Here is a 25,106-nt window from a genome sequence, read left to right on the forward strand (position 1 = left end):
AGGCCGGAATTGAACCCGTGTCCCTGGCGCTGTGAGGCAGCAGTGCTAACTGCTGTGTCACTGTGCTGCCCAATACAGGTAAGTGATAACACAATAAATTTCCAAAAGGATAGTGTTACTACTATTACTGATCTTTAATCATAGAATGCAGTGATTGAGCCTACAGGTTAAGACCAGTAGGAGCTGTATTTGGACCACAAAGCGTTCCACAGCCTCCTTAAACCGATCACAGTGACTTCTATACAGCAACCTGTGCAATGAACTGTGTAATGAAAATGGACAGAACACTTCCTCCTTCCATGGATTTTACCTGAAGTCAAACACCTGTAACTCTGAAATACATTGTGTGGAGTGGGCACAAGATGGCAGTGCAGGTTTAGAAGTTTGAGGGATTCCTGGTGAAATGGTTGAACACCATGATCAAACCTGCTGCACACAAGGTAAAACTGGCCTTTGAATAGCTGGCACAAGACCCACATACACAGAATTGGAAGTGGAAGCAAAAGCATGGATTGAGGAAAGGAATTTTGAAAAAGGTATTTTTTTTAAAAGCCTTCTTCCCCAACACCAAACAAGTGTTCAAAGTAACAAAAAAAAACAGCTCTGATTCTTCTCCTGGGTTCCTCGTTTGAACAAAATTTTCAACTTCCTCTAGTAAATCAGTTTTAACCAAAGTCATGAAGGAGTCAACTATTGATCACCTCCCCTGTGGGGCGTAACTTCAAACAACAGACAAAGTTAGGTTTGGGGATACATAAAGCATCACAATTTTTGATCAATCTTTAAGGTGATATTAGATTATCAAGTCAAGATTTCAGTAAAAGTAAGAAAGATGTTTCCATAGAACATTGCATGACCTCAACTTGCCCCAAAGCACTTTATGGCCAAAGAATTACTTTTGAAGTGTGGTTACCATTGTAATGTAGGAAGCATGACAGCCAATCTGCAGACAGTTAACTCCCATAAACAGCAATAAGACCATAAGACATAGGAGCTGAAGTAGGCCATTTGGCCCATCGAGCCTGCTGTGCCATTCAGTGAGATCACAGTTGATCTGATGTAATCCTCAACTCCGCTTTCCCGCCTTATCGCCATGACCCTTGATTCTCTGAATGATTAAATGAGTAAATCCACAGTACTGTTTGAGGAGTAAAGGTTGGTCAGGACCCTGGTGATAACTCTTAAGGTGAAAGCAAACTACTGTGGATGCTGGAATCTGAAACAAAAACAGAAAATGCTGGAAAGTCTCAGCAGATCTGACAGCATCTGTGGAGAGAGAATAGAGGCAACGTTTCGAGTCAGGATGATTGACGAAGGGTCATTGGTTCTATTCCCTCTCCACAGATATTGTCAGACCTGTTGGCTGGTCTTCCAAATAATGCCATGTGATCTTTAACGCCCATATCAAAGGGCAAAGAGAGCCTCGCATTTGAGTTTCATTTGAAAAGCATCACCTCCAACAATACAGCACTCCCTCAGTACTGTACTGGAGTGTCAACCTAGATTATAGACCAAATGACTGCAGTTGTATTGTTATTCCTCTGCCTGAGTGCCATAGAAATGCTCTGATACCTCAGACTACAATTCAGAGTTGGCATGTAAATGTTGAGCCCTTTCCCTCACAGAGGTGAGGGTTGAGTGGAGATTGGAACATTTCATGCAGTCTCTTCATTAGCAATTAGCACAGGACAGGAAAAGCATAGCTTTGTGCAGAACAGTCTCTCCTCGTGGATCTCAATCCCAGTACAACAGCAGCCTCTACTGGGGCCCTTGGGCTTTGCCCACAGCTGACAGATAATCACTGCCTCCCAACTATACTCCCTCATTTCTTCTCAGAGTAAGAAGAGAAGAATGGGATTGCTCAATTTAAAATCTACTGCCGTCCTACAATTAGAAAGGTCACAAATGGGGTTTCAGAGAGATGAGGATCAGTGAGCCTGCCAAGACTGTGATACATGTTGGGGCAATGGGTCAGGGTAAGTCAGATGGTCAAAAATAATGAATCAAGTCACAAATCCATTTAGATATCAGAATCCTTTGAGGGCTGGCATAAAGCAAATGGCTGCTTCTCAATCCAAATTAATAGCATCTGAGAAGATGGGCAATCGGTAAGGCAGATACAAGCCATATGCAGCCCACACACCAGATTAGGAGTACCATAGCACTGCTGTTATACTCACTTTATGACTTGGTCTGGCACTGGCTTGTCCTTGAAGCGTGTTGGTTCCTCTAGGACTGGCTGGACAGTGAAACATTGAATGACTGTTTGGGAATCAGGTTAAGGATGCAGCAAATGGTATAATTGTTGTAATTAGTCAGAATCAGAAGTTGGGAATTCTGTAGAGAGTAACACACCTCCTAACTTCCCAAAACCTGTCCACCATCTACAAGGCACTAGTCAGGAGTGTGATGGAATATTCTCCACTTGCCTGGATGAATGCTGCTCAAAACAACACTTGATAAGTTCACCACCATCCAGGACAAAGCTTGATTGTCAACCCATCCACCACTTTACTCCTAATTACTCCTTTCACCATCAACACAGAGTGGCAGCAGTGTATACCATCTAGAAGATGCATTGCATGAACTCACCAAGGCTCCTTAGACAGAACCTTCCAAACTCGTGACCTCTACCATCTCGAAGGACAAGGGTGGGAACACCACCCCTCCGAGCAAGTTCCTCTCCAAGGCACTCACCATCCTGACTTGGGAATATATCACCATTCTTGCAATGTCACCGGGTTAAAATCCTGGATATCCCACCCTAAAAGCACAGTTGGATTACCTACACCATAGGGACTGCAGCGGCTCAAGAAGGTGCCTCACTACCACCTTCTAAAGGGTAATTAGGGATAAGCAATAAGTGTTGGCCTTGTCAATGACAACCACATCCCATAAATGAATTTTAAAAATCATGTTTCTCATCATTTTTGCTCTAGTGGTTGGAGGGAGCACGAATGGATATATCACTGTGGGTGTGATCAAGCTGATGGACAGCTGTAATTCAGGATTCCAGTAAAATAGAGAGAGTCCTAATTTCAGAGCTGATAACAGATAATGAATTTCAAGTTTAAAAATTCCTGTCAGATCTGGAAGTTGCTGTATTACTTTGCCTGCATGTACCATGGCCTGCACAGATAAGACCCCCAAATAAATATGGTGAGATGAACCTTGGTCAGATTACACTTGGAGTACCATGCACAGCACTGATCTCCATACTATAAAAGGATATAGAGGTACTGTAGAAGGTGCAAATAAAGATTTACAGCGATGATACCTGAACAGAGAATGCCTACCAGGAAATATTAAACAGACCTTGGCTCTATTTCTAACGGAAAGAGGAATCTGAGGGTGACCTGGTGAAGGTCTTTAAGATGTTAAGAAGGCTCAATAGGGCAGACATAGAGAAAATGGAGAATTCAGGGGAAACTTCTTTTTCTAGAGAGTGGTTGAATGTGGAACTCACTACCACAAGGAGTAGTTGAGGCAAAGAGCATGAATACATTTAAGGGGAAGTTAGATAAACATATGAGGGAGAAAGGAATAGAATATACTACTAGGGTTAGATGGAGGGATGGGAAGAGGCTCAAGTGGAGCTTAAATGCAGGCATGGATCAGTTATGCCAAATGGCCCACTTCTGTTGCGCACTATCTATGTAAATAGGAGGGAGAGAACACTGATAGAAGGTGACCACTGCTTGTTTTCTCCATCTTATTATCGTCTCGCCCTCCCGCATGCAGAGGGGAATCACATCCTTCGCTCGATGTCAGGTTACTCAGGGTGCTCAGGTAAATAGCAAATTGGACCTCCTTGTCAAACTCCACAGTCAGTGCCAGCAAACCACTCACTGCAACCATTGCAGAATTCTCAAAATAGTACAGCTCTTTTGAGTCATTAAGCAGCCTAGTTACTGCTCAGCTAGTTACAACTAACTGGAATTTAACAGGCACTAAATGAAAACCTTTGACCATCCCTTACGCATAAATAGCATTGACAAATCATTGAACAAATTATAAAGTCTAAGACCAATTTTCTTCTGCCCAATTTGTTACAGCCCTCTCTCTGATTCTACCTCATGATGACCTACTTCTCTTTATTTCTGTGCAGGCCACAATCTCAAATAATGTCTTGGCTTACAGAGCTTGATATAACACTGTACTGAGTGATGCCACTGTACCTGCAGTCTTTTTTGTAGTTGAGGGGATAATTTCAATAACACAACTGTTGGAAAATGCCCAGTAGAAGGGCAAGCACGGGAGAGGTGATGGCCTAGTGGTATTATCGCTAGAAACCCAGTTAATGTTCTGGGGACCTGGGTTCACATCCTGCCATGGCAGATGGTGAAATTTGAATTCAGTTAAAAAATAATGTCTGGGATCAAGAATCTACTGATGACCATGAAACCATTGCCGATTGTCAGAAAAGCCCATCTGGTTCACTAGCGTCCTTGAGGGAAGGAAATCTGTTGTCCTTACTGGTCTGGCCTACGTGTGACTCCAGAGCCACAGCAATGTGATTGATTCTCAAATGCCCTTGGAAAACTAGAAAGTCAGCCAGTGAGGCCCATGTCCCATAAATTAATTTTTTTAAAAACTGAAATCAAAATAGCAGAAACAAGAGGCCTATCTTAACAGGCTCTGGTATCCTTACTGTACGGCAGCTGGAAAATTCCTATATCTCAATAGCATTCCTTTTTCCAGCTGATCTGGAATAGCAGGGTGTTGAATCCTGCTTTGGTCACTGCTTCAAGATGGCTACCAAGACTACCAAGGGTGACAACAGAAGGGGCAGGAGGTTGGGATAAAGCATCACTATCTTTGATTTGGTCAGTCTTGCAGTCCTTTATTATTTCCTCTTCACAGGGAGGGAGAAAGCCTCGATGGCATTATGCTGGCACAGCTCACTGGTATATCCATATGAACCATAGCTGCTGTAATGAATGTTACACAGCATAGAAACCGGCCAATCAGCACAGCCAGTCTATGGTGGCATTTATATTTCTCCTAAGCCTTTCCCCCGACTCTAATTATCTCTTCCCACCCTGCAAAACCACCTCAGCCACTTCTCCCCCCACCCCTCACCATATTGCTCCGCCATGTATTAAGCCTCCCCATAAATGCATGAAAGATATCTGTTTCTGCCACTCCAAATTCTCTTAGCAAAATTCTTTTATGATCTCTTAGCAATTATTTGATAATTACACCCCCTTGTTCCAGACTGACCCACAATTGACAACAGTTTATTCATATTCACAGTAAGGTGCTGTTTACTGAGTGCTTATGGTAGCCCCCCCACACCACATTAACACACCGACACTGATCAGTTGAGTCAACGTCACTCCAGGAATTGAATTGAGACAGTCTTAATCCGTGTGCTGGAATACCTCAGAGTGCAACCTGACCAATGTGTATAATTTGTAACTGGAATGTTTGTGATGTTCTCATGATTGCATTGAAGTACCTAAGAGCACATGAGCACATCTTGATTTCTCTAGAGAACGTGAATATCTGTGCGCTTTTTTGTTATGGCAATTAGAAATGTTTTGTAATGTTTCTTTCAGATACTTTTATGAAAGTATATTTCGGGGGGGGGGGGGGGGGGGGTGGTGGGTGGGTTGGAGGAATGTAATCTGTGTGCGGCTCTCACTGCAAACAGCAATGCATGTACCTGAAGCGCCACCGAATCTTAATGAATACAGTGTCAACTTGGTAGAGCTGTACTCCCACTAACAGGAGCAGAATAACATGGAGAGGGCCTAGTTTTTTTAGAGCTCTGAATTCTTCTATTTGTTAAAAGCGAATCACTGGATAACTAGCAGTATCGCATATCAGTTGTCCTGGTCAGTAGATTGCCTCAATCGGGTGCTCCCTTAATATGGGGGAGGCCCTTTCACTGTGTGTTTCAGCTCACAAAATCTACCACAACATGGCTGAGCAATTACCATTGAAGCACAGAATCCCTACAGTGCAGAAAGAGGCCATCCGGCCCATTGAGTCCACACCAACTCTTCGAAAGAGCAACCCACCCAGGGCTTCCCTTCCGCCCTATCCCGATAACCCCGTGCACTTACCATGGCCAATCCAGCTAATCTACACATCCTTGGACTGTGAGAGGAAACCGGAGCACCTGGAGGAAACCCACGCAGATGCAGGGAGAACATGCAAGCTCCACACAGACAGTCACCCAAGGCCGGAATCGAACCCGGGTGCCTGGCACTATGAGGCAGCAGTGCTAACCACTGTGCCACCGTGTTCAATAGTGTTGAGAGTACAGGCACAAAAGATTTTCACTCCAAAAATAACCAGTCATCGGGTAAGGAGCAGATTGTAATCTACCCAATGATGACACTTATGTTACCGCCAACACCAAAGGATACTCTGCCCTGGGGAGTTTGTGATGTTGCTTGCAGGAGCTGATGTCGTGTTCATTCTCTCTGCATTTGGAAACTCAGTCATCAACTCTCCTTGAAAATCTTCTCTCCGCTCATACTCCTTCCCCCGGTAGATGAACACCTTGTTCTGTTATTAAAGACAAAGAGAAACATTTCCTAATTAGCCAGTCTTTTTGCTATTGGGTTGTGTGAAATATGTTTACACAGTAAGGAGTCTAACAACACCAGGTTAAAGTCCAACAGGTTTATTTGGTAGCAAACGCCACTAGTTGTTAGACTCCTTACTGTGTTTACCCCAGTCCAATGCCGGCATCTCCACATCAGAAATATGTTTAGTCAGTCTCAGTCCAGTTTCTGGAGGACAGCAATCCACAACAGCGAACAAGTCCTAATTCACCATTTACTAGCATTACATCCGTAATCGCGCTCGGGATGGCTCAGGTGGAAAGTGGAAAAATGTCCCATTCGCACAGTGAAAGAAATAAACTTACATTTATATAATGTCTTTCACACTGAAATATAAAGCTCGCCTTAATAATGGTGATCATGACACTATCATCGTAGAGGCATGGAGTCATATAGTGCAGAAGAGGCCCTTCGGCCCATTGAGTTTGCATCAACACAATTTCACTAAATATACACTAAATCCCACTTTCCAGCACTTCACCCATAGCCTTGAATGTTATGGCATTTCAAGTGCTCATCCACACACTTTTTAAAGGTTGTGAGTTTCCTGCCTCCCAGGCAGTGCATTCCAGACTCCCGCCTTCCTCAGGGTGAAAACAAAATCCTCAAATCCCCTCTAAACCTCCTGCCTCTCAACTTAAAACTGTGCCCCCTCAATATTGACCCTTCACCTAAGGGGAACAGCTGCTTCCTATCCACCCTGCCCATACCCTTCATAATCTTGTACACCTCAATCAGGTCCCCCCTCAGCCCTCTCTGCTCTGTCGGAAACAACAGTATGAAGTCTCACAACATCAGGTTAAAGTCCAACAGGTTTATTTGGTAGCACAAGCCACAAGCTTTCGGAGCACTGCCCCTTCACCAGGTGGGAAAAAACCCAAGCCAATCCGGCCTCTCTCACAGCTCAAATGCTCCATCCCAGGCAATATGCTGATGAATCTCCTCTGCACCCTTTCTAGTGCAATCACATCCTTCCTATTTGAGACGATCAGGACTGCACACAGTACCCCAGTTGTGGCCTAACCAAAGTTTTGTACAACTCCGACATAACCTCCCTGATCTTATAATCTATGCCATGACTGATAAAGATAGTCTTAACCACCCTATTAACTTGTCCTGCCACCTTCAGGGATCAGTGGACAAGCATCTTGAGATCCCTCTGTTCCTCTGAGCTTCCTAGTGTCCTGCCATTCACTGAGTCAAGTGTTATTTCAAAACCCATCTGGTTCACGAATGTCCTTTAGAGAAGGAAGTCTAGCCTAGATGTGACTCCATACCCACAGCAATGAGCGACTCTTAAATGCCCTCTAAAATGGCTGAGCAAGCCACTCAATTCAAGGGTAGTTAGGGATGGGCAACACATGCTGGCTTTGCCAGTGATGCCCACATCCCATGAATAAATAACGGGGAAAAAAAATGTTATATTCCATGAGTGCCCAGCAAGGTCCCACAAAAGAGCAATGAGATAAATTACCAAATTTTCAGCAACATTTTTAAGATTGATAAGGTGGGACAATGAAAGTCGATTTCCTTTGGTTAAGGAATCCTGTACTAAACATTAGCATCTTCTGCTCCAGTGGAAACAGCTCCCACTGGATTTGAGTGTTTCAAATCTACACTCAACCATGGTCTTCCATCTCTACAGCCGTCCTGATGAATTCATGTTGTTTATTCTCCGTGGCTTTAATGGTCTTTCTAAAGTGAGATACTAAAAAATTAAGAAAAAGCAAAATACTGCAGATGCTGGAAAACTGAAATAAAAACAGAAAATGCTGGAAAAACTCAGTAGGTCTGACAGCATCTGTGGAAAGAGAAACACAGTGCGCGATCTTACCAGCCGTTCACGCCACACTCCCACTGCAGCGAAGTCGGAGTATTTGGCAATCAGCCAAATCTCTGTTCACTTCAGGGGGGGATGGGAAAATCCCACCGATGTGAATGGTGTTAAGATTCTGGAGACAGGTAATGTTTCGAGTCCTTATGACGCTGCGTCAGAACTGAAAAGGAGGTGGGAGAAAATGGAAAGTAGCCACTCCCAGACCTGCTGAGTTTATCTCGCATTTTCTGTTTTTATTACTAAAAAAAATTGGGTATTTATTCTACCTGCAGATGAACCATTGCTTTGCATTCTTTCTCTGTTCCTGTACTACGTGGGGGGAAAAAAATTGAATAAGTGGCAGAAACCAACTGTAAACGGATCCAATTTACATTAAGTACCCGCTGTGTGTAAATAATAAAACACAGTAGTTAATTACCAATTAATTTCAAATCAAACTCATTCATCAGCAAATTAATACTAGATCTCAAGTGATTTGATTAGTTCTAAATGTAAATTACAGCTAATTTCGCACAAATGACTCAGGAATTGGAAGCACAATTTCACAATTCGTAGATGACACCAAACTGGCGGAATGTAGTTAATAAAGGGGTGGGGGGGTGGTGAGGGGGGGTGGGGGGGGGGGGGGGGGGGGGCGGGGGACTGCGATAAAATACAAGGCGATATTAATAGACTTGAACAGTAGACATGCATTTAGCAAATGAACTTCAATAATGATAAGTGCAGATAATACCGTTTCGGTAGGAAGAAGAAGAAGGTCACAGACTTCTTGAAAAATAAATGTGTAATTGGGATAGATGGAGAGTGGGATCTCGGATTTCAGCCACACACATCATTAAAAGCAGAGCTGCAGGTTAATAAGGCTGAGAGAGAAGCCAGAAAAATGCTGGTGTTCATATCTAGATGGACAAGGCTGCGTTAAACTTGGATAGAACCCTGGCTAGACTACATTTGAAGCTCTGTGTTCTGTTCTGGTAATCATAATATTAAAAATATATATAGAGATACTGGGGAAGGTGCAAGAAAGGTGTAGAGATACTGGGATGGCACGGTGGCACAATGGTTAGCACTGCTGTCTCACAGCGCCAGGGACCCGGGTTCCATTCCAGCCTCAGGTCACTGTCTGTGTGGAGTTTGCACAGTCTCCCCGTGTCTGCGTGGGTTTCCTCCGGGTGCTCCGGTTTCCCCCCACAGTGCAAAGATGTGTGGGTTAGGTTGATTGGTCATGTTAAATTGACCCAAGTGTCAGGGGATTAACAGGTTAAATATGTGGGGTTACGGGAATAGGGACTGGGTGGGATTGTGGTCGGTGCAGACTCAGTAGGCTGAATGGTCACCTTCTGCACTGTAGGGATTCTATGAAAGGGTTTACCTGAATGATTCAAGAACTGAGAGGTCACACTTATCAGGAAAGAGTAAACAGGCTGAGATTCTTTTCCCAAGAGAATAAGTGAAAACATGATTTGACTGTGACCGACAAAATTCTGGAAGGTTTTAAAATGGAAGACGTAGACAACATGGGCAGAGTTTAATGTTTGTGACAGGAGCTTCGCTCTCCAGCTGGAGAACAGGCAGATGTTCACCTTGTCTCTATCATAAAAGGCTGGCTGTATTAAGTACCCATCAGTCACTTCACCACAGGGCAGAAGGAGCAGAAATCCCAGCCTCCAGGAGATGTCCACAGATCTCCATTACTATCGGTGATACTGGGAGCAGTGTTTGTTGCTGGTATTGCACTAACCAGAGACCCATGGTCAGCGAGGAACCACAGGTGAATGAAGGCAGATTGGGGGGTCATGGGGTGGGAGGTCATGAGAAGGAGTGGGGGGCATGCAAGGGCAGGACAGTGGCTTTCTGTGGCCCCCACTCCTTTCCCGATGCCAGGTCCCTCGATCAGTCATGGAGTGCCTTTGAATGAGATCCCCCCATCACCTCCCCCCACCCCCGCCCACCTCCAGAAAGTGAGGTTCACCTTTTAGGCTTCTCACATGGCAACATGCTCATCCACTGCTGGTTCAATACCAGTGGAGGTGGAATGAGGCCCTTAAGTGGTCATCAATTTCCTGCTTAAGAGCCCCAACTGGTTTCTAGGTGGGAAGGCCATTCTAAAATCTTCTCACCCCTATATAATGAGGCAGAGGCAGAAAAGTGGTGGGGTCTCCACACCACACCCTCTCATGCCATTACGTGTTCCACAGCCTCCAAACTCATCTCTTGGGTGGGGTGGAAAGGAGGGGGTGTTAAATTCCATCCCAAATTTCCAATTGTAGATGAGACCTGAACTAGGGGAACATAAATATAACAAAGTTCCTAATAAGCAATTTTCACTGGGAGTGATGAAAATGTGAAACTTGCTACGACTGAGAGTCACTGAGGTGAATAGCTGGGATGTTTTCAAGGGAAATATGGAGAAGTACATGAGAGAAGACGGAACAGAGGATATATTTATTGGTTAGACAAAGTAGGGTGGGGTGAGCATGGATCTGTTGGGCCAAATGACCTGCTACTGTGGTGAAAATATTTTATAATACATAGTAATACTTCGTACGCCCCGATAATGAAGTCCAAAGTGCTGCTATGAGTCATTCAGATTGGAAGCTGCGTTTACCAACATAACAGTGACTGCACTTCAACAGTGATTTAAAATGTCACTAATAAAGTGTGGAAAGAGATTAGGAAAAATGCCCATACAAATGAGCCTGTTGGTGCATGGAACACATTACAATGGGAGCGATTGAGACACAGCAATCCCTGCTTTGCATTAAAACGGATTACTGCAAAGAAGTGTACCGACAACTAAACAACGAGGAACACTACAGACAGTTACCTGCAGATCCGACCAAAGAACACACCCGTCAACTCAACACTCTGATCAAGACCTTTGATCCGGACCTTCAGAACACCCTCCGTGCTCTCATCCCACGTACTCCCCGCGTTGGAGATCTCTACTGCCTCCCGAAGATACACAAGGCAAACACACCCGGCCATCCCATCGTATCGGGCAATGGGACCCTGTGCGAGAACCTCTCTGGCTATGTCGAGGGCATCCTGAAACCCATTGTACAAAGAACCCCCAGCTTTTGTCGCGACACGACGGGCTTCCTACAGAAACTCGGCACACATGGAGCAGTTGAACCAGGAGCGCTCCTCGTCACAATGGATGTCTCGGCACTCTACAACAGCATCCCCCATGATGATGGCATTGCTGAACGGCCTCAGTGCTCAGTGCCAACAACTGCCAGTTTCCAGATGCAATTTTACATCTCATCCGCTTCATCCTGGACCACAATATCTTCACTTTCAACAACCAGTTCTTCATCCAGACACACGGAACAGCCATGGGGACCAAATTCGCACCTCAATATGCCAACATCTTCATGCACAGGTTCGAACAAGACTTCTTCACAGCACAGGACCTTCAACCGATGCTATACACTAGATACATCGATGACATTTTCTTCCTTTGGACTCATGGTGAACAATCACTGAAACAACTATATGATGACATCAACAAGTTCCATCCCACCATCAGACTCACCATAGACTACTCTCCGGAATCGGTTGCATTCTTGGACACACGCATCTCCATTAAGGACGGTCACCTCAGCACCTCACTGTACCGCAAGCCCACGGATAACCTCATGATGCTCCACTTCTCCAGCTTCCACCCTAAACACGTTAAAGAAGCCATCCCCTATGGACAAGCCCTCCGTATACACAGGATCTGCTCGGATGAGGAGGATCGCAACAGATACCTCCAGACGCTGAAAGATGCCCTCATAAGAACAGGATATGACGCTCGACTCATTGATCAACAGTTCCAACGCGCCACAGCGAAAAACCGCACCGACCTCCTCAGAAGACAAACACGGGACACAGTGGACAGAGTACCCTTCGTTGTCCAGTACTTCCCCGGAGCGGAGAAGCTACGGCATCTCCTCCGGAGCCTTCAACATGTCATTGATGAAGACGAACATCTCGCCAAGGCCATCCCCACACCCCCACTTCTTGCCTTCAAACTACCGCACAACCTCAAACAGACCATTGTCCGCAGCAAACTACCCAGCCTTCAGGAGAACAGTGACCATGACACCACACAACCCTGCCTCAGCAACCTCTGCAAGACGTGCCGGATCATCGACACAGATGCCATCATCTCACGTGAGAACACCATCCACCAGGTACACGGTACATACTCTTGCAACTCGGCCAACGTTGTCTACCTGATACGTTGCAAGAAAGGATGTCCCGAGGCATGGTACATTGGGGAAACTATGCAGACGCTGCGACAACGGATGAATGAGCACCGCTCGACAATCACCAGGCAAGACTGTTCTCTTCCTGTTGGGGAGCACTTCAGCGGTCACGGGCATTCGGCCTCTGATATTCGGGTAAGCGTTCTCCAAGGCGGCCTTCGCGACACACGACGGCGCAGAATCGCTGAGCAGAAACTGATAGCCAAGTTCCGCACACACGAGGACGGCCTCAACCGGGATATTGGGTTCATGTCCCACTATTTGTAACCCCCACAGAGTTTCACTGGCTGTCTTGTCTGGAGACAATACACATCTTTTTAGCCTGTCTTGATGCTCTCTCCACTCATGCTGTTTTGTTTCTTAAAGACTTGATTAGTTGTAAGTATTCGCATTCCAACCATTATTCATGTAAATTGAGTTTGTGTCTTTATATGCTCTGTTTGTGAACAGAATTCCCACTCACCTGAAGAAGGGGCTTGCAGCTCCGAAAGCTTGTGTGGCTTTTGCTACCAAATAAACCTGTTGGACTTTAACCTGGTGTTGTTAAACTTCTTATTGCATTAAAATGGCAGCCCTGATTATGTGTTCAAGGCTGCAGTGTTTCTTTATTCCGCAGCTTTCCAACATGCAGGCAATGGAACTAAGCTAACAAATAGTTAGACCATTGACTTGGTTTACACAGTTCTGCTCTCCATAGTACTAAAAAGATTTTCACAGTGACTTCACTGCAGTGTTAATGTAAACCTACGTGTCACACTAATAAATAAACTTTAAACAATAAAGGAGGAATAAATAAAAATGTAGAAGGATGATACCAGAACTGAAAGGTTAAGCAAAGGACTATGGCCTGGATTCTTCATCCCTGAGGTGGGGAGCGGAAGTCAGGAAAATTTCACCAGGTGTGCACTCGGGTCCTGCTGAGCAGGGGAAAGATTCAGTCACATGGGCAACCCGATGCTGAGGCTGGCTGTTTAAAAGCCGAACTTGGTGCTGTAGAGTTTTATCTCAGTGATAATAAAAGCAGAAAAGCTCTGCATCTCTCACCCTTTGTTCATGCTTCCTCCATGGCACCTTATACCCCCTCCCACTCCCAAAGGCCCCTTTGCCGAGGTATGCAACTGCCCCCCCCCCCAAACAATTCCTTGGGCCCTTGTACCCCCAAGCCAAGTTATGTCCCACCACCCACTCCCCAGGCCCCGTCATGCTCCCTGTGCCAAGCTGTGGGACATCCGAATCTATTGCACTCTATAGAACCAATGAAAAACACTTTTAAAAAGTCATTCATTAACAACTTTCCACTATGTTAAAAAGAAGCCCTTTTACTACAGGACAATAAAGGTATTAATCATTCAGACACTTTAAACTTCCAGTCGCTGATGATGCAAGCACTTGAAACCGCTTAACCTTGTGTACATAAATGTTGTAAAATTGAAAGCAGAGATCCGAGAGCCTGAGCTGTCAATCAAGTAAAATGTTTCCTCTGGGAATCAGGTGTTTTAGCTCTCTATTAGATGCCTGGACACTCAGCCAAAAATTCTGAATGAGACTTGGCCGTGAGTCCAGAAATCCATTAGCCTGTTGAAACAGCTGTCTACTACCACTCCACCTGAGATTGACCAATTTGTCACAGGATAGCAGTCAATCTTGTATGACTCGGTTCTATACTAGGCACTGCCAATACTAAATGATTCATTTGGGAGCCCCATTGTTGAACTATTGAGAGAGTTTCATTGTAAAAACAAATTGTATCTGACAGGCAGAACAATGTGCCGTCTCATGTTGCAAGAAGAAAACATCACCTCAATCCATTGTTGGATTGAATTTTCTCTGGTGAGCTAACTTTATGAAAGTATTGCAATTAAATATTTATTTTTCCAGTTGAAGCTTGAGTTGCGCTCACGTGTACTGTTTGATTCGGAGGCCAAAGTTAATTCATTCGACATTTTCACAGAGGACATTGTAACTTTGTAACATTGTAACAAAATGTATGTGTGTTAAAACTTGATTCTATTGCATTTCCTCTACATTGCCAAATGTCTGTTCTATGTCGTGGGTCCTGGCTGTCATGGTGAAGTGTAAGATTCACTTTCTGTACATAAGCTTTGGATTGACAAGTCTCCCAGTCACCTTGACATCAATGATGCTTCTTTGTGCTGCTATCTTGAAGGAATGTCACTAAGTGTGAGCATACGGTTTCACCAGCCTTCTGTCCAGCCTCTGGGGAACCCAATGTTGATGCAAAGCCAGCATGATGTCTTCCGCTGTTGAATTAATTTTCTCTTAGTTCTGGCCTTCCCAATGGGCTGAGCTGGTTTGTTATGTTAGTATGATCAGGTCATAATGTAAATGTCACGTGTTTGCTGTCAGCCGAGGCACACTGGTCTCTAAATCTGAAGGTTGTCTGTTCAAGCCCCACTACAGAAACTGGAGTGCATAAACCTAAAACCCGAGTGCAGTACAGGGGGGAATACTACAGTGTCCAGGGTGAGATTAAGCCAATGTCTTTTTGCCCTCAGGTTAATGGAGTGTATCCCAGGGCAATATTGCAAGGAAAAGGAAGGGAGTTCTCATTCACATCCAGGGCAATATTTATCCCTCAACAACAATAAAACACATTGGACAGGATTTTCTGCCCCACCACCCCCCACAGCATGTGGTCCATTGGCAGAGGTGGTCCGCTATTGACTGCTGGAGGGATCTTCCTATTCTGCCGATGCCTACGATGTTTTGTGTAGCTTGTTCATTCTTCTCTCAGGGAACCCACTGCGAAAGGTGCGGTGGTGGGGGGGCATGTTCAGTGGGACCGGAAGATCTCATCGGCAGGAAGGGCTGGAAAATCCCACCCATTATCTGCTCAGCATTGCTTTGCTGTTTGTGGGCACTTGCTTTGCACATAAGTGGGCAGCACTGCTGCCTCACAGCATCAGGGTCCCAGGTTCAATTCCGGCCTCGGGTCACTGTCTGTGTGGAGTTTGCACATCCTCCCCATGTCTGCGTGGGTTTCCTCCAGGTGCTGCAGTTTCCTCCCACAGTCCAAAGATGTGCAGGTTAGGTTGATTGGCCATGATAAATTGACCCTCGTGTCAGGGATTAGCAGGGTAAATGTTTGGGGCTGTGGGAGTGGGGCCTAGGTGGGATTGTGGTCGGTGCAGACTCAATGGGCCGAATGGCCGCTTTCTGTACTGTAGGTATTCTATGACTCTATGATAAGTGGCTGCCACCTTCCCTATATTACAGCTACACACTTCAGTAGTATTTCATTGGCTTGTGAAAGATCTTGGGATATCTTGAAGTTATAAAAGGTGCTATATAAATGCAACTCAGTCTTTGTCATATGGCCAGAGGTAAGACATGTTGAATTGTTGAATTATGTGGGACAAAGTGATACTCCTCCAAATTGAGTCTGTACCTGAGTTCTTTCCCACAAGACAACTGGTGTTCCTCACCTGGGCCTCTGGTGAGATGTCCCACACAAAGGAAAGTTCCAGAACACATCGGTCTGCAGGCTCTGATATACTACAAATCAATTTAAACAAAGCAGCAACGTACATTTATATCATGGCCTGAATTTTCTTTTGGCTGGGTCTTGCTTCCTGCCATCTGAAGATTTGACAGGAAACACATCCCCACCAACTCCATTGGGGTATTTTCCTATCCCATCCACCATAGGAATCGTAGCAGGGGGAAGGGTGGATCATGCAAAGGTCCATTGACCTCAAGTGGGATTTTCTGGTTTTGAGGTGAGCATGGCTGGAAAATCCCATCCCAAGGGTCTCAAAGCAATGCCTGCTCAAATGAGCAGTGATTGGCGACAGGCAGAGCTTCCACCCTTCACTCAGGAGGAAGTTCCACCTTCAGGAAATGCTGCCAATCTAATTGGCTGGCAGGTCTCTGGTTCCTCCAGCAATAGTGCTACGGTGGACCGAAGAAGAAATGCAGGAAGATGTCAGAGGCGAAGTTTGAGTACCAGAGGCCTTTGTAAGTTCAAGGGGCTCCAGGGTAGGGTAGGGAAGGCCCGGAAAAATGTGAAGGGGGTGAGAGGGGTTTTGGAGGCGAGGCCGGGGGTGGGGGGGGAGTTGCGGGGGGGGGGGGGTAGTCCAGAGACAACTGGACCTTAAGTGGGGACACCCGACTTCACAAGGGAGCTTCTGATGGAGCTCCCATCCTCCCAACTCAAGATGCAACTCTGTTCTTCTTCTGGCTATCCCCATGGGAGTCCAGTCCACCTGTCAGCCTCAATATTGGCACAAAGACGGGCTTCCCGTCTGAGACCCTCCCTGCCCCAGCTGTGTGGTCACGGGGTGGGGGTGGCGGTGAGGCAGGATCTAGAAGGAAAACCCATCCCTTCAATTTGATGCCATCCCCGCTGCCTAAAAACCCACTGGTAGGAGACTATAAAATTCTGGCCTATGACTTTCACAATGTCTCAGAGAGCTTTGTAATTACAGCTTTGGAAGGGCCATCACTGTGGCAATGTAGGCAAAGTGGCAGCCAGAATTTCACAAAGCAAAATCCCACAAGCAGCAATGGCATTAAGTGGCAAGAAAACCTCTTTTTGGTAATGTTCTTTGAGAGATAAATGTTGATGAATTTGGGAGAATTTTGAATTTTAAATTCTCAATGGTGGAATCGTTTATATCCACAAAAAGCAGATAGATCTCAGCTCATTGTTTCGTCCAAGAGTTCCGCTGATAGTGCAGCACTCCTTCAGTACTGCACCAGAGTGCTGCTTAGACTGTGCTCAGGTCTCTTGCATCAGTGGTTTGATAGTCTTCTGACTTATGCAAGAGTACCTCCAACTGAACAAAGGCTGGAACCTAAATCGATATAAAATCCAGCTGTGAGGACCAGGAGTTTCCAAAGACTGCACCTTGCAAGTGTCACTTCTTGTCAGGAAATTCCATTTGGTGAATCAGCCAGAAATATTTCTTCCTTGCCTCAGCCAAGTTCTCGAATCCTGTCTAAGAAAGACTAACTGTAACTAGCCATTTCTGTGGTATGTTTGTGGATTGGACTGTAGGCCTGATTGGAACAATGGACTAGCCATATAAATACTGTGGCTGCTGGAGCAGGCCAGAGACTGGGGGCTCTGCAGCGAGTAACTCACCTCCTGTCTCCCCAAAGCCTGTCCACCATCTACAAGGCACAAGTCAGGAGTGTGCTGGAATACTCTCTGGTTGCCTGGATGGTACAGCTCCAACACCACTGAAGAAGCTCGGCATAATCCCTACTGGCTGTGGGTGTTGCTGATTAGGCCAGCATTTATTTTCTATCGCTAGTTGCCTTTCAGAAGGTGGTGGTAAGCTGCTTTGTTCTGGATGGTGTGTACCATCTACAAGATGCACTGCAACAACTAACGAACGCTCCTTGATGGCACCTCCGAATCCATGACTGCTACCACGTCGAAGTACAAGGCACCAGATCTATGGGAACTCATACCTGGACATTCCCCTCTAAGGCACTCACCTTCCTGACTTGGAAATATGTTGCAGTTCCTTCACTATCACCACGATCTCCCCCCTTAGCTGCACCGTGGGTGTACCTACACTGTATGACCGGCACTGATTCAAGAAAGCAGCTCACCACCACTTTCTCAAGGGCAATTCGAGATTTGCAAAAAGTGCTGACCTAGCCAACGATGCCCACATCCCATGAATGAAAAAAACAAAAGAATATGAACTCCAAAAAAGAATCCAGATGGATATTTGAGTGTGATACTGAGGCAGCACTCCCCAAAGGCATCACCTTCTGATAAGATATTAAAGTAATGTTGAGACTGACTGTACAGAATGTGTCTCTTGCTAAAGAGCGATGTGTCCCAGCCAACATTCTGACCTCTGTCAACATTACACAAGATTGGAGATATGTTTATTTACTGCTTTTGGGACCTTGTTGTGCTCTGATTGATTTATATTTGTTTACAATGCAACATTGACTGCACTTCAGAAGTAATCCTTTTCAATGAAGTGTTTTGACCCATTGTGATGACATTGTAAGGTTTTATATGAATTCTCCCTTTATTTACCAACGTCATCCACGAGCGGAATGTGTTTTAATAAGAATGGTGATGCTAATGGCACTCATTGATATTTATTCCGAAATTGGACATGTGGGTGCAAATTAACAGTTAAACCCAAAAATCTGGAAGTTGCATTCGTGCTGCGCCATTCTGCAACAAAATGAACTGATGCCTATCCTAGCCTCTGACTGTTAGTGCTCCCTTGAAGCTCTTGGCTGAGTAGCCTGGGGGTCTGACTGAGTTGTTCTAGCAGAAAACCAGCATAGACATGATGAACCAAATGGCCTCCTTCAACACTGAGGTACACCCATGGGAGTGAGGGTGGGAATGGGGGCGAACCTTGACCCAGCGACAGTGAAGGAATAGAGATATATTTCCAAGTCAGGATGATGAGTGGCTTTCAGGGGAACCTCCAGGTGGTGGTGTTTCCATGTGTCTGCTGCTCTTGTCCTTCTAGATGGTGGCAGTCGTGGGTTTGGAAGGTGCCGCCTAAGGAGCCTGCACACAGTTCTCCAGGTGTGGTCTCACTAGAGCCCTTTACAATTGTAGCAGGACTTATTATTCCTGTACTCCAATTCACTTACAACAGTTAAAAGCCAGTCATTTACCTTCATAATTGCTTGCAATTTCATGCTAACTTTCTGCATTCTATGCATCAGTACACCCAAGTCTCTTTGAACATCAACACTTACAAATTTCTCACTTTTTAAAAAAACATTCTGCTTTTCTATTCTTATGAGCAAAGTGAATAACTTCACACTTCCCCTACATTGTATTCCATCTGCCATCTTGTAGCCCACTCACTTAATCCGTCTGTATTCTTTTGAAGCCTTACCGTGTCCTCCTCACAGCTTATCTTTTCACCTAACTTTGTAGCATCAGAAACTTAGATACATTATTCTCTGTCTCTTCATCTAAGTCATTAACATGGATTGTAAATAGCAAAGTTCCACAACAGCAGCTTCTTGCCATCTGCCTCCCCATTCAGACATACATAATGATATGATGTTCCTATATTGTTGAACACTGCTTGGAAGAAGCACTGACGGTAGCAAGGAAAAGAACATACACTGACTGGGCAACTTCAATAACTGAACTGGTTGGTTCCTGTAACCGTCTCTACCTAAATGCAAACTTCCATCTGACTTGGCTTGTACTCTCCAACATAATGGAAATTTCCATCACACTGTAAAATTAATTAAACTGAAACTATGGGTGAAATTTTCCCATCCCACTTGCCACGGGAATCATAACGGGCTGGACATGGGCCATGCAAAGGTCCGCTGATCTTGGGCGGGAATTTCCAGCTTTGGGACGACCGGAAAATAGCGCCCTATGTCTTTAAAAATTACGAATCAGTTTGATAGGGTAGACATAGGGTAGATATCAGAGAATCTTTACAGTGCAGAAGGAGGTTGTTTGGCCCATCGAGTCTCGACTGGCTCTCTGAGGGAGCCTTCAACCAGAGTTCCACTCTGCTTCCTTATCCCCATAACCTTGCACATTCTCTCTTTTCCGATAACAAACCAATTCCCTTTTGAATACCTCGATCAAACCTGCCTCCTCTCAGGAATTTAGTTCCAGACTCCAACCACGTTCTTGGTGAAAACATTTTTCCTCACACCACCTTTACTCCTTTTGTCCATTATTTTGAATCTGTGCTCCCCAGTTGTTGATGCTCTTGTGAGAGGTAACAGTTCCTCACTATTTACCCCTCAGGAACTTAAGCACCTCTCCTCTTAGTCTTCCTTTCTCCAAGGAAAACAGACCTGAACTCTGCAATCAAGAGAAATGCCTTGATACAAAAGAGTGGCAAGAATGTCAAACCCTCTCCCACAGGAAGTAACAAGATAAATAGCATAAATGCACTTAAGAAGAATATATAAATATGAGGGAGAGAGGAATAGAAGGATACGCTAACATGGTGAGATAAAAAGGGATCGAAGGTGACTAGTGTGGAATGTAAGCATTGGCACAAACTAGTTGGGCAGAATAACACATTTCCGTGCTGAAGATTCCAGACAATTCTCTGTCCCATCATTCAAAAGCATTCAGCAACATCCTAGAGGTTACCATCGACCAGAAACTGAATTGGACCAGCCATCTAAATATTTTTTTAAAATTCATTTGTGGGACATGGGCATCGCCGGGTGGCCAGCATTTATTGCCCATCCCTAACTGTTGAGAGTCAACCACATTGCTGTGGCTCTGGAGTCACACGTAGGCCAGACCAGGTAAGGACAGCAGATTTCCCTCCCTAAAGGGCATTAGTGAACCTGATAGGTTTTTCTGAAAATCAACAATGGGTTTCATGGTCATCAGCAGGTTCTTAATTCCAGATTTTTAAAAATTGAATTCAAATCCCACTATCTGCTGCGGCGGGATTCAAACCCAGGTCTCGAGAACATTAGCTGAGTTTCTGGATTAATAGTCTAGCGATAATACCACTGGACCATCACCTCCAAATATTGTAGCTACCAGAGCAGGTCAGAGGCTAGGAATCATGCAGCAAATAACTTGCCTCCGACTCCGCAAAGCCATCTACAAGGCACAAGTCAGGGATTTAATGTGAATACTCTCCCCTTGCCTGGATGAGTGCAGCTCTAACAAGATTCACGAGGCTCAACACCATCCAAGACAAAGCTGCTTGCTTGATTGCTGCCCCTTCCATAAACATTCAATTCTTACAACACTGACAAACAGTGGCAGCCATGTGTACCATCTACATGGTGCACTGCAGGAGCTCACCAAGGTTCCTTAGGCAACACCTTCCAAACCCATGACCGCTACCATCTAGAAGGACAGGAGCAGCAGATACCTGGGAACATCACTACCTGGAGGATCCCCTCCAAGCTACTCACCATCCTGGCTTGGAACTATATCGCCGTTTCTTCACCGACGCTGGGTCAAAACCCTGGAACTCCCTCCCTAATGGCACTGTGGGTGTACCTACATCACAGGGACTGCAGCAATTCAAGAAGGTGGCTCACCATCACTTTCTGAAGGGCAATTAGGAATAGGCAATAAATGCTGGTCTAGCCAGTGAAGTTTAAGTTAAAAGTTTATTTATTAGTGTCACAAGTAGGCTTACATTAACACTGCAATGAAGTTACTGTAAAATCCAAGAGAATTCAACACAGCTGATGCACCTAACGTTTGGACTATGGGAGGAAACCTGAGCACCCAGAGGAAACTCACGCAGACACGGGGAGAATGTGCACACTCCACACAGACAGTGACCCAAGCCAGGAATTGAACCCAGGTCCCTGGCACTTTGAGGCAGCAAAGCTGTGCCACCGTGCCACCCCACATCCCATAAAATGTGACGCTCACATCCCATTAAAAGAATAAAATTAAAAAACATTTTCCAGATTATTCTCTGCTGCTTGAGGAAATTAATCGTCTAATGCTGCTGATTGGTTATTTTTCTTTCCACAAACCCTACACAGCGATCAGCAGGAAACAGCATCAGATGAAAAGCTGCCAATCTTCTGCCAGTATTACTCTCTGCCACAGAAAGAAAGGACTCCGTGGTGAATTTTCAATGGTGGTGATTGTATGCCAAGAATTACATTACAAGCGTCTATAAATTATGCTTCTTGGTGCGATGAAGTTTTTAAAAATCAAGCTTTCTAAACGAAGGGTCCAAAGGCTAATATTTGTGATTTTATAACACGATATAACTTAGAACTGAGGCAAGAATGGACACGGTCACTATCTAGAGAGGAGTTAGCTCTGAATAGGGAAACAGACGAGGGACTTTGGTCACGGGATTGGCTCAAAAAAACTATAGAGACACTGTTCCTTGCCTCATACCTTATATAAGTCTCTGAAATTGAAGACTGTGGGCTGAAGCCCCGCCCAGACTGTCTGTTCAGTGCAGCACTGACAGAGTGCTGCACCATCAGAGGTATGATTTTTGTTATAAAGGAGGCTGCCCTCTCAGGATCCCTTATGGCATGTTTCAAATGAAAACAGGGAAATTCTTTTTCTCTTTATTCATTTCGAGGATGTGCGCTTCGCTGGCTAGGACAGCATTTATTGCCCACCCCTAATTGTCCTTGGGAAGGTGGTGGCGAGCTGGCTTCTTAAACCGCTGCAGTCCCTGAGGTAGGGACACCCACAGTGCAGTCAGGAAGGGCGCTGTGTAACGGCCAACACTGATTTCCTCAACAAGTAATCCAAAAAAACATTATCTGGTGATTGTTGAACTGCTGTTTCTGGGAGCTAGCTGTGCACAAATTGGCTGCCACAGTTATTACAACAGTGACTATATGGGCGGCCCGGTGGCACAGTGGTTAGCACTGCTGCCTCACAGCGCCAGGGATCTGGGTTCGATTCCCGGCTTGGATCACTGTCTGTGCGGAGCGTGCACGTGCTCCCCATGTCTGCGTGGGTTTCCTCCAGGTGCTCCGGTTTTCTCCCACAGTCAAAAGACGTTCTGGTTAGGTGCGTTGGCCATGCTAAATTCTCCCTCAGTGTACCCAAACAGGTGCCGAAGTGTGGCGACTGGGGGATTTTCACAGTAACTTCATTGCAGTGTTAATGTAAGCCTACTTGTGACACTAATAAATAAACTTTAAACTTCAATATGACCTTATTGGCTGCAGAGCACTTTGAAACATCATTAGGCCTTGAAAGATGCTATTGAAATGCAAGTTCTTTTTTAACCAAACAGAAACAAAACATTGCTTCTTGTTACTGGGGAGCTGCTGTCCCCACCGATCCTCTCCTTGACACTGGTTTGGCAATTCAGGCTGGAACTGATAAAAGCCGAGGAAAGAGCAATTCAACCTTTGGATTAGGTACAATGGAGCAAATCCTCAATCAACCCAGGCATTCAGTTTAGAATTAAACTTAGCAACCATTCACAGCAGAAACAAAAAGCTCTTATTAGGTGCAAGAGCAGCAACATACAGCTAACAAAGGATTAAGACTCGGGACAAATGAGATGTGACTGAGAGCTGTTTAGAATGCCTGTCTGTTTGAATAATGTACTTGCACCAGAATTCTCAATTCCAAGTTACAGCCATATAAAATACAATTTTCTTCCTCCCCCAGTTATCTCCCTCTCTCCACTCTCCTGTTCTCTGATGATAACTGATGTTTGTGAGGGCGAATGAAAACGCTCTCTGTATCTTTTCTTCACATTCATTCGCCGCCATAGTTTGGGTGCAGCATGGGATAGATTTAGGGTACTGAACTTTCCCAGGAAATGTCCCATCCCCCTTTGAAAATCACTCTTGAATCAGTTTCAATTACTTTTTCATACCGTGTATTGCAGCTTTGAAAAAATGCTCCATTCATTGCTCCCCCCCACCCCCCAAGTTCTTTTGCCAATCATCTTAAGTCTGTGCCCACTGGTTGCTAACCCTCAAGCCACAGAAAAGAGTTCCCCCCTTTTCTATTCCAACTAATCTCAACATTTTCAACCACGGTGCCACCGTGCTGCCTTCAACAAAAGGGTGACACGGTGGCACAGTGGTTAGCGGTGTTGCCTCACAACATCAGGGATCCGGGTTTGATTCCTGGCTTGGGTCACTGTCTATGTGGAGTTTGCACGTTCTCCCGGTGACTGCGTGGGTTTCCTCCGGGTGCTCCGGTTTCCTCCCACAGTTGAAAGATGTGCGGGTTAAGTGGATTGGCCATGCTAAATTGCCCCTTAGTGTTGGGGGACTAGCTAGGGTAAATAGATGGGGTTATGGGGATAGGGCCTTGATGGGATTGCGGTCCATGCAGACTCGATGGGCCAAATGACTTCCTTCTGCACTGTAGGATTGTATGATTTTGAACATCTTCATTAAATATTCCTTAAATGTTCTTTTCCCAGCTTCTCCAGTCTCTCTCACTAAGCACCCAACTAATGTGCCACACTATAACTGGAAAATAGTGTTTGATTAAAAAATAAATACATTTCACTCATTTAAAAAGATTCTCCACATCAGCTGGGAGAACAGGCCTACTAACATCAGCATCCTTGAAGGAGCTACGAGCACCAGCATCATGGCCATGGTCATCCAAAACCAACTCTGCTGGGTTGGCCATTTGCTTAGGATGTCAGGGTCCCGACTGCCAAAGCAAATCTTCTTCATCCATCTCAAGGAAGGCTCCGGAACAAGTGGAGGACAAAGGAAGTACTTCAAAGACACACTGAAGACTTAACTCAAGAAATGCAACATAAACCTCAATGCCTGGAAGACCCTTGCTCAGAAGAGACCTACCTGGAGGAACCTCCTGATTGAAGGGGCACAATTCTTTGAGGACACCTGATGGTAAGAGGAGGTGCGGAAAAGGAGCCTGAGAAAGAAATGCCAGCAATCTCAAGCAAAAGGACCAATCCCACCTCCTGAAAACATCTGTCAAATGTATGGTCGGGGATGTAGCTCTAGGATTGGGCTCACCAGCCACATAAGAAC

The 25,106-nt window shown here is 45.2% G+C and overlaps 1 protein-coding gene across 1 annotated transcript in view; it reads right to left on the bottom strand.

Moving 5' to 3' along the window:
- The window catches only part of LOC144505239 (dedicator of cytokinesis protein 2-like), a 618,318-nt gene that overhangs the window by 39,760 nt on the left and 553,452 nt on the right, over positions 1–25,106 (bottom strand). The window contains exons 41-42 of the mRNA XM_078231263.1: positions 6,378–6,519; positions 2,181–2,262 (exon numbers count right to left, since the gene is read on the bottom strand). Coding sequence (XP_078087389.1) covers positions 2,181–2,262; positions 6,378–6,519 — 224 coding nt within the window. The remainder of the gene's footprint in view (positions 1–2,180; positions 2,263–6,377; positions 6,520–25,106) is intronic.

The sequence above is a fragment of the Mustelus asterias genome, chromosome 16 (assembly GCF_964213995.1).
Source record: "Mustelus asterias chromosome 16, sMusAst1.hap1.1, whole genome shotgun sequence".
In the NCBI taxonomy this organism is placed as follows: domain Eukaryota; kingdom Metazoa; phylum Chordata; class Chondrichthyes; order Carcharhiniformes; family Triakidae; genus Mustelus; species Mustelus asterias.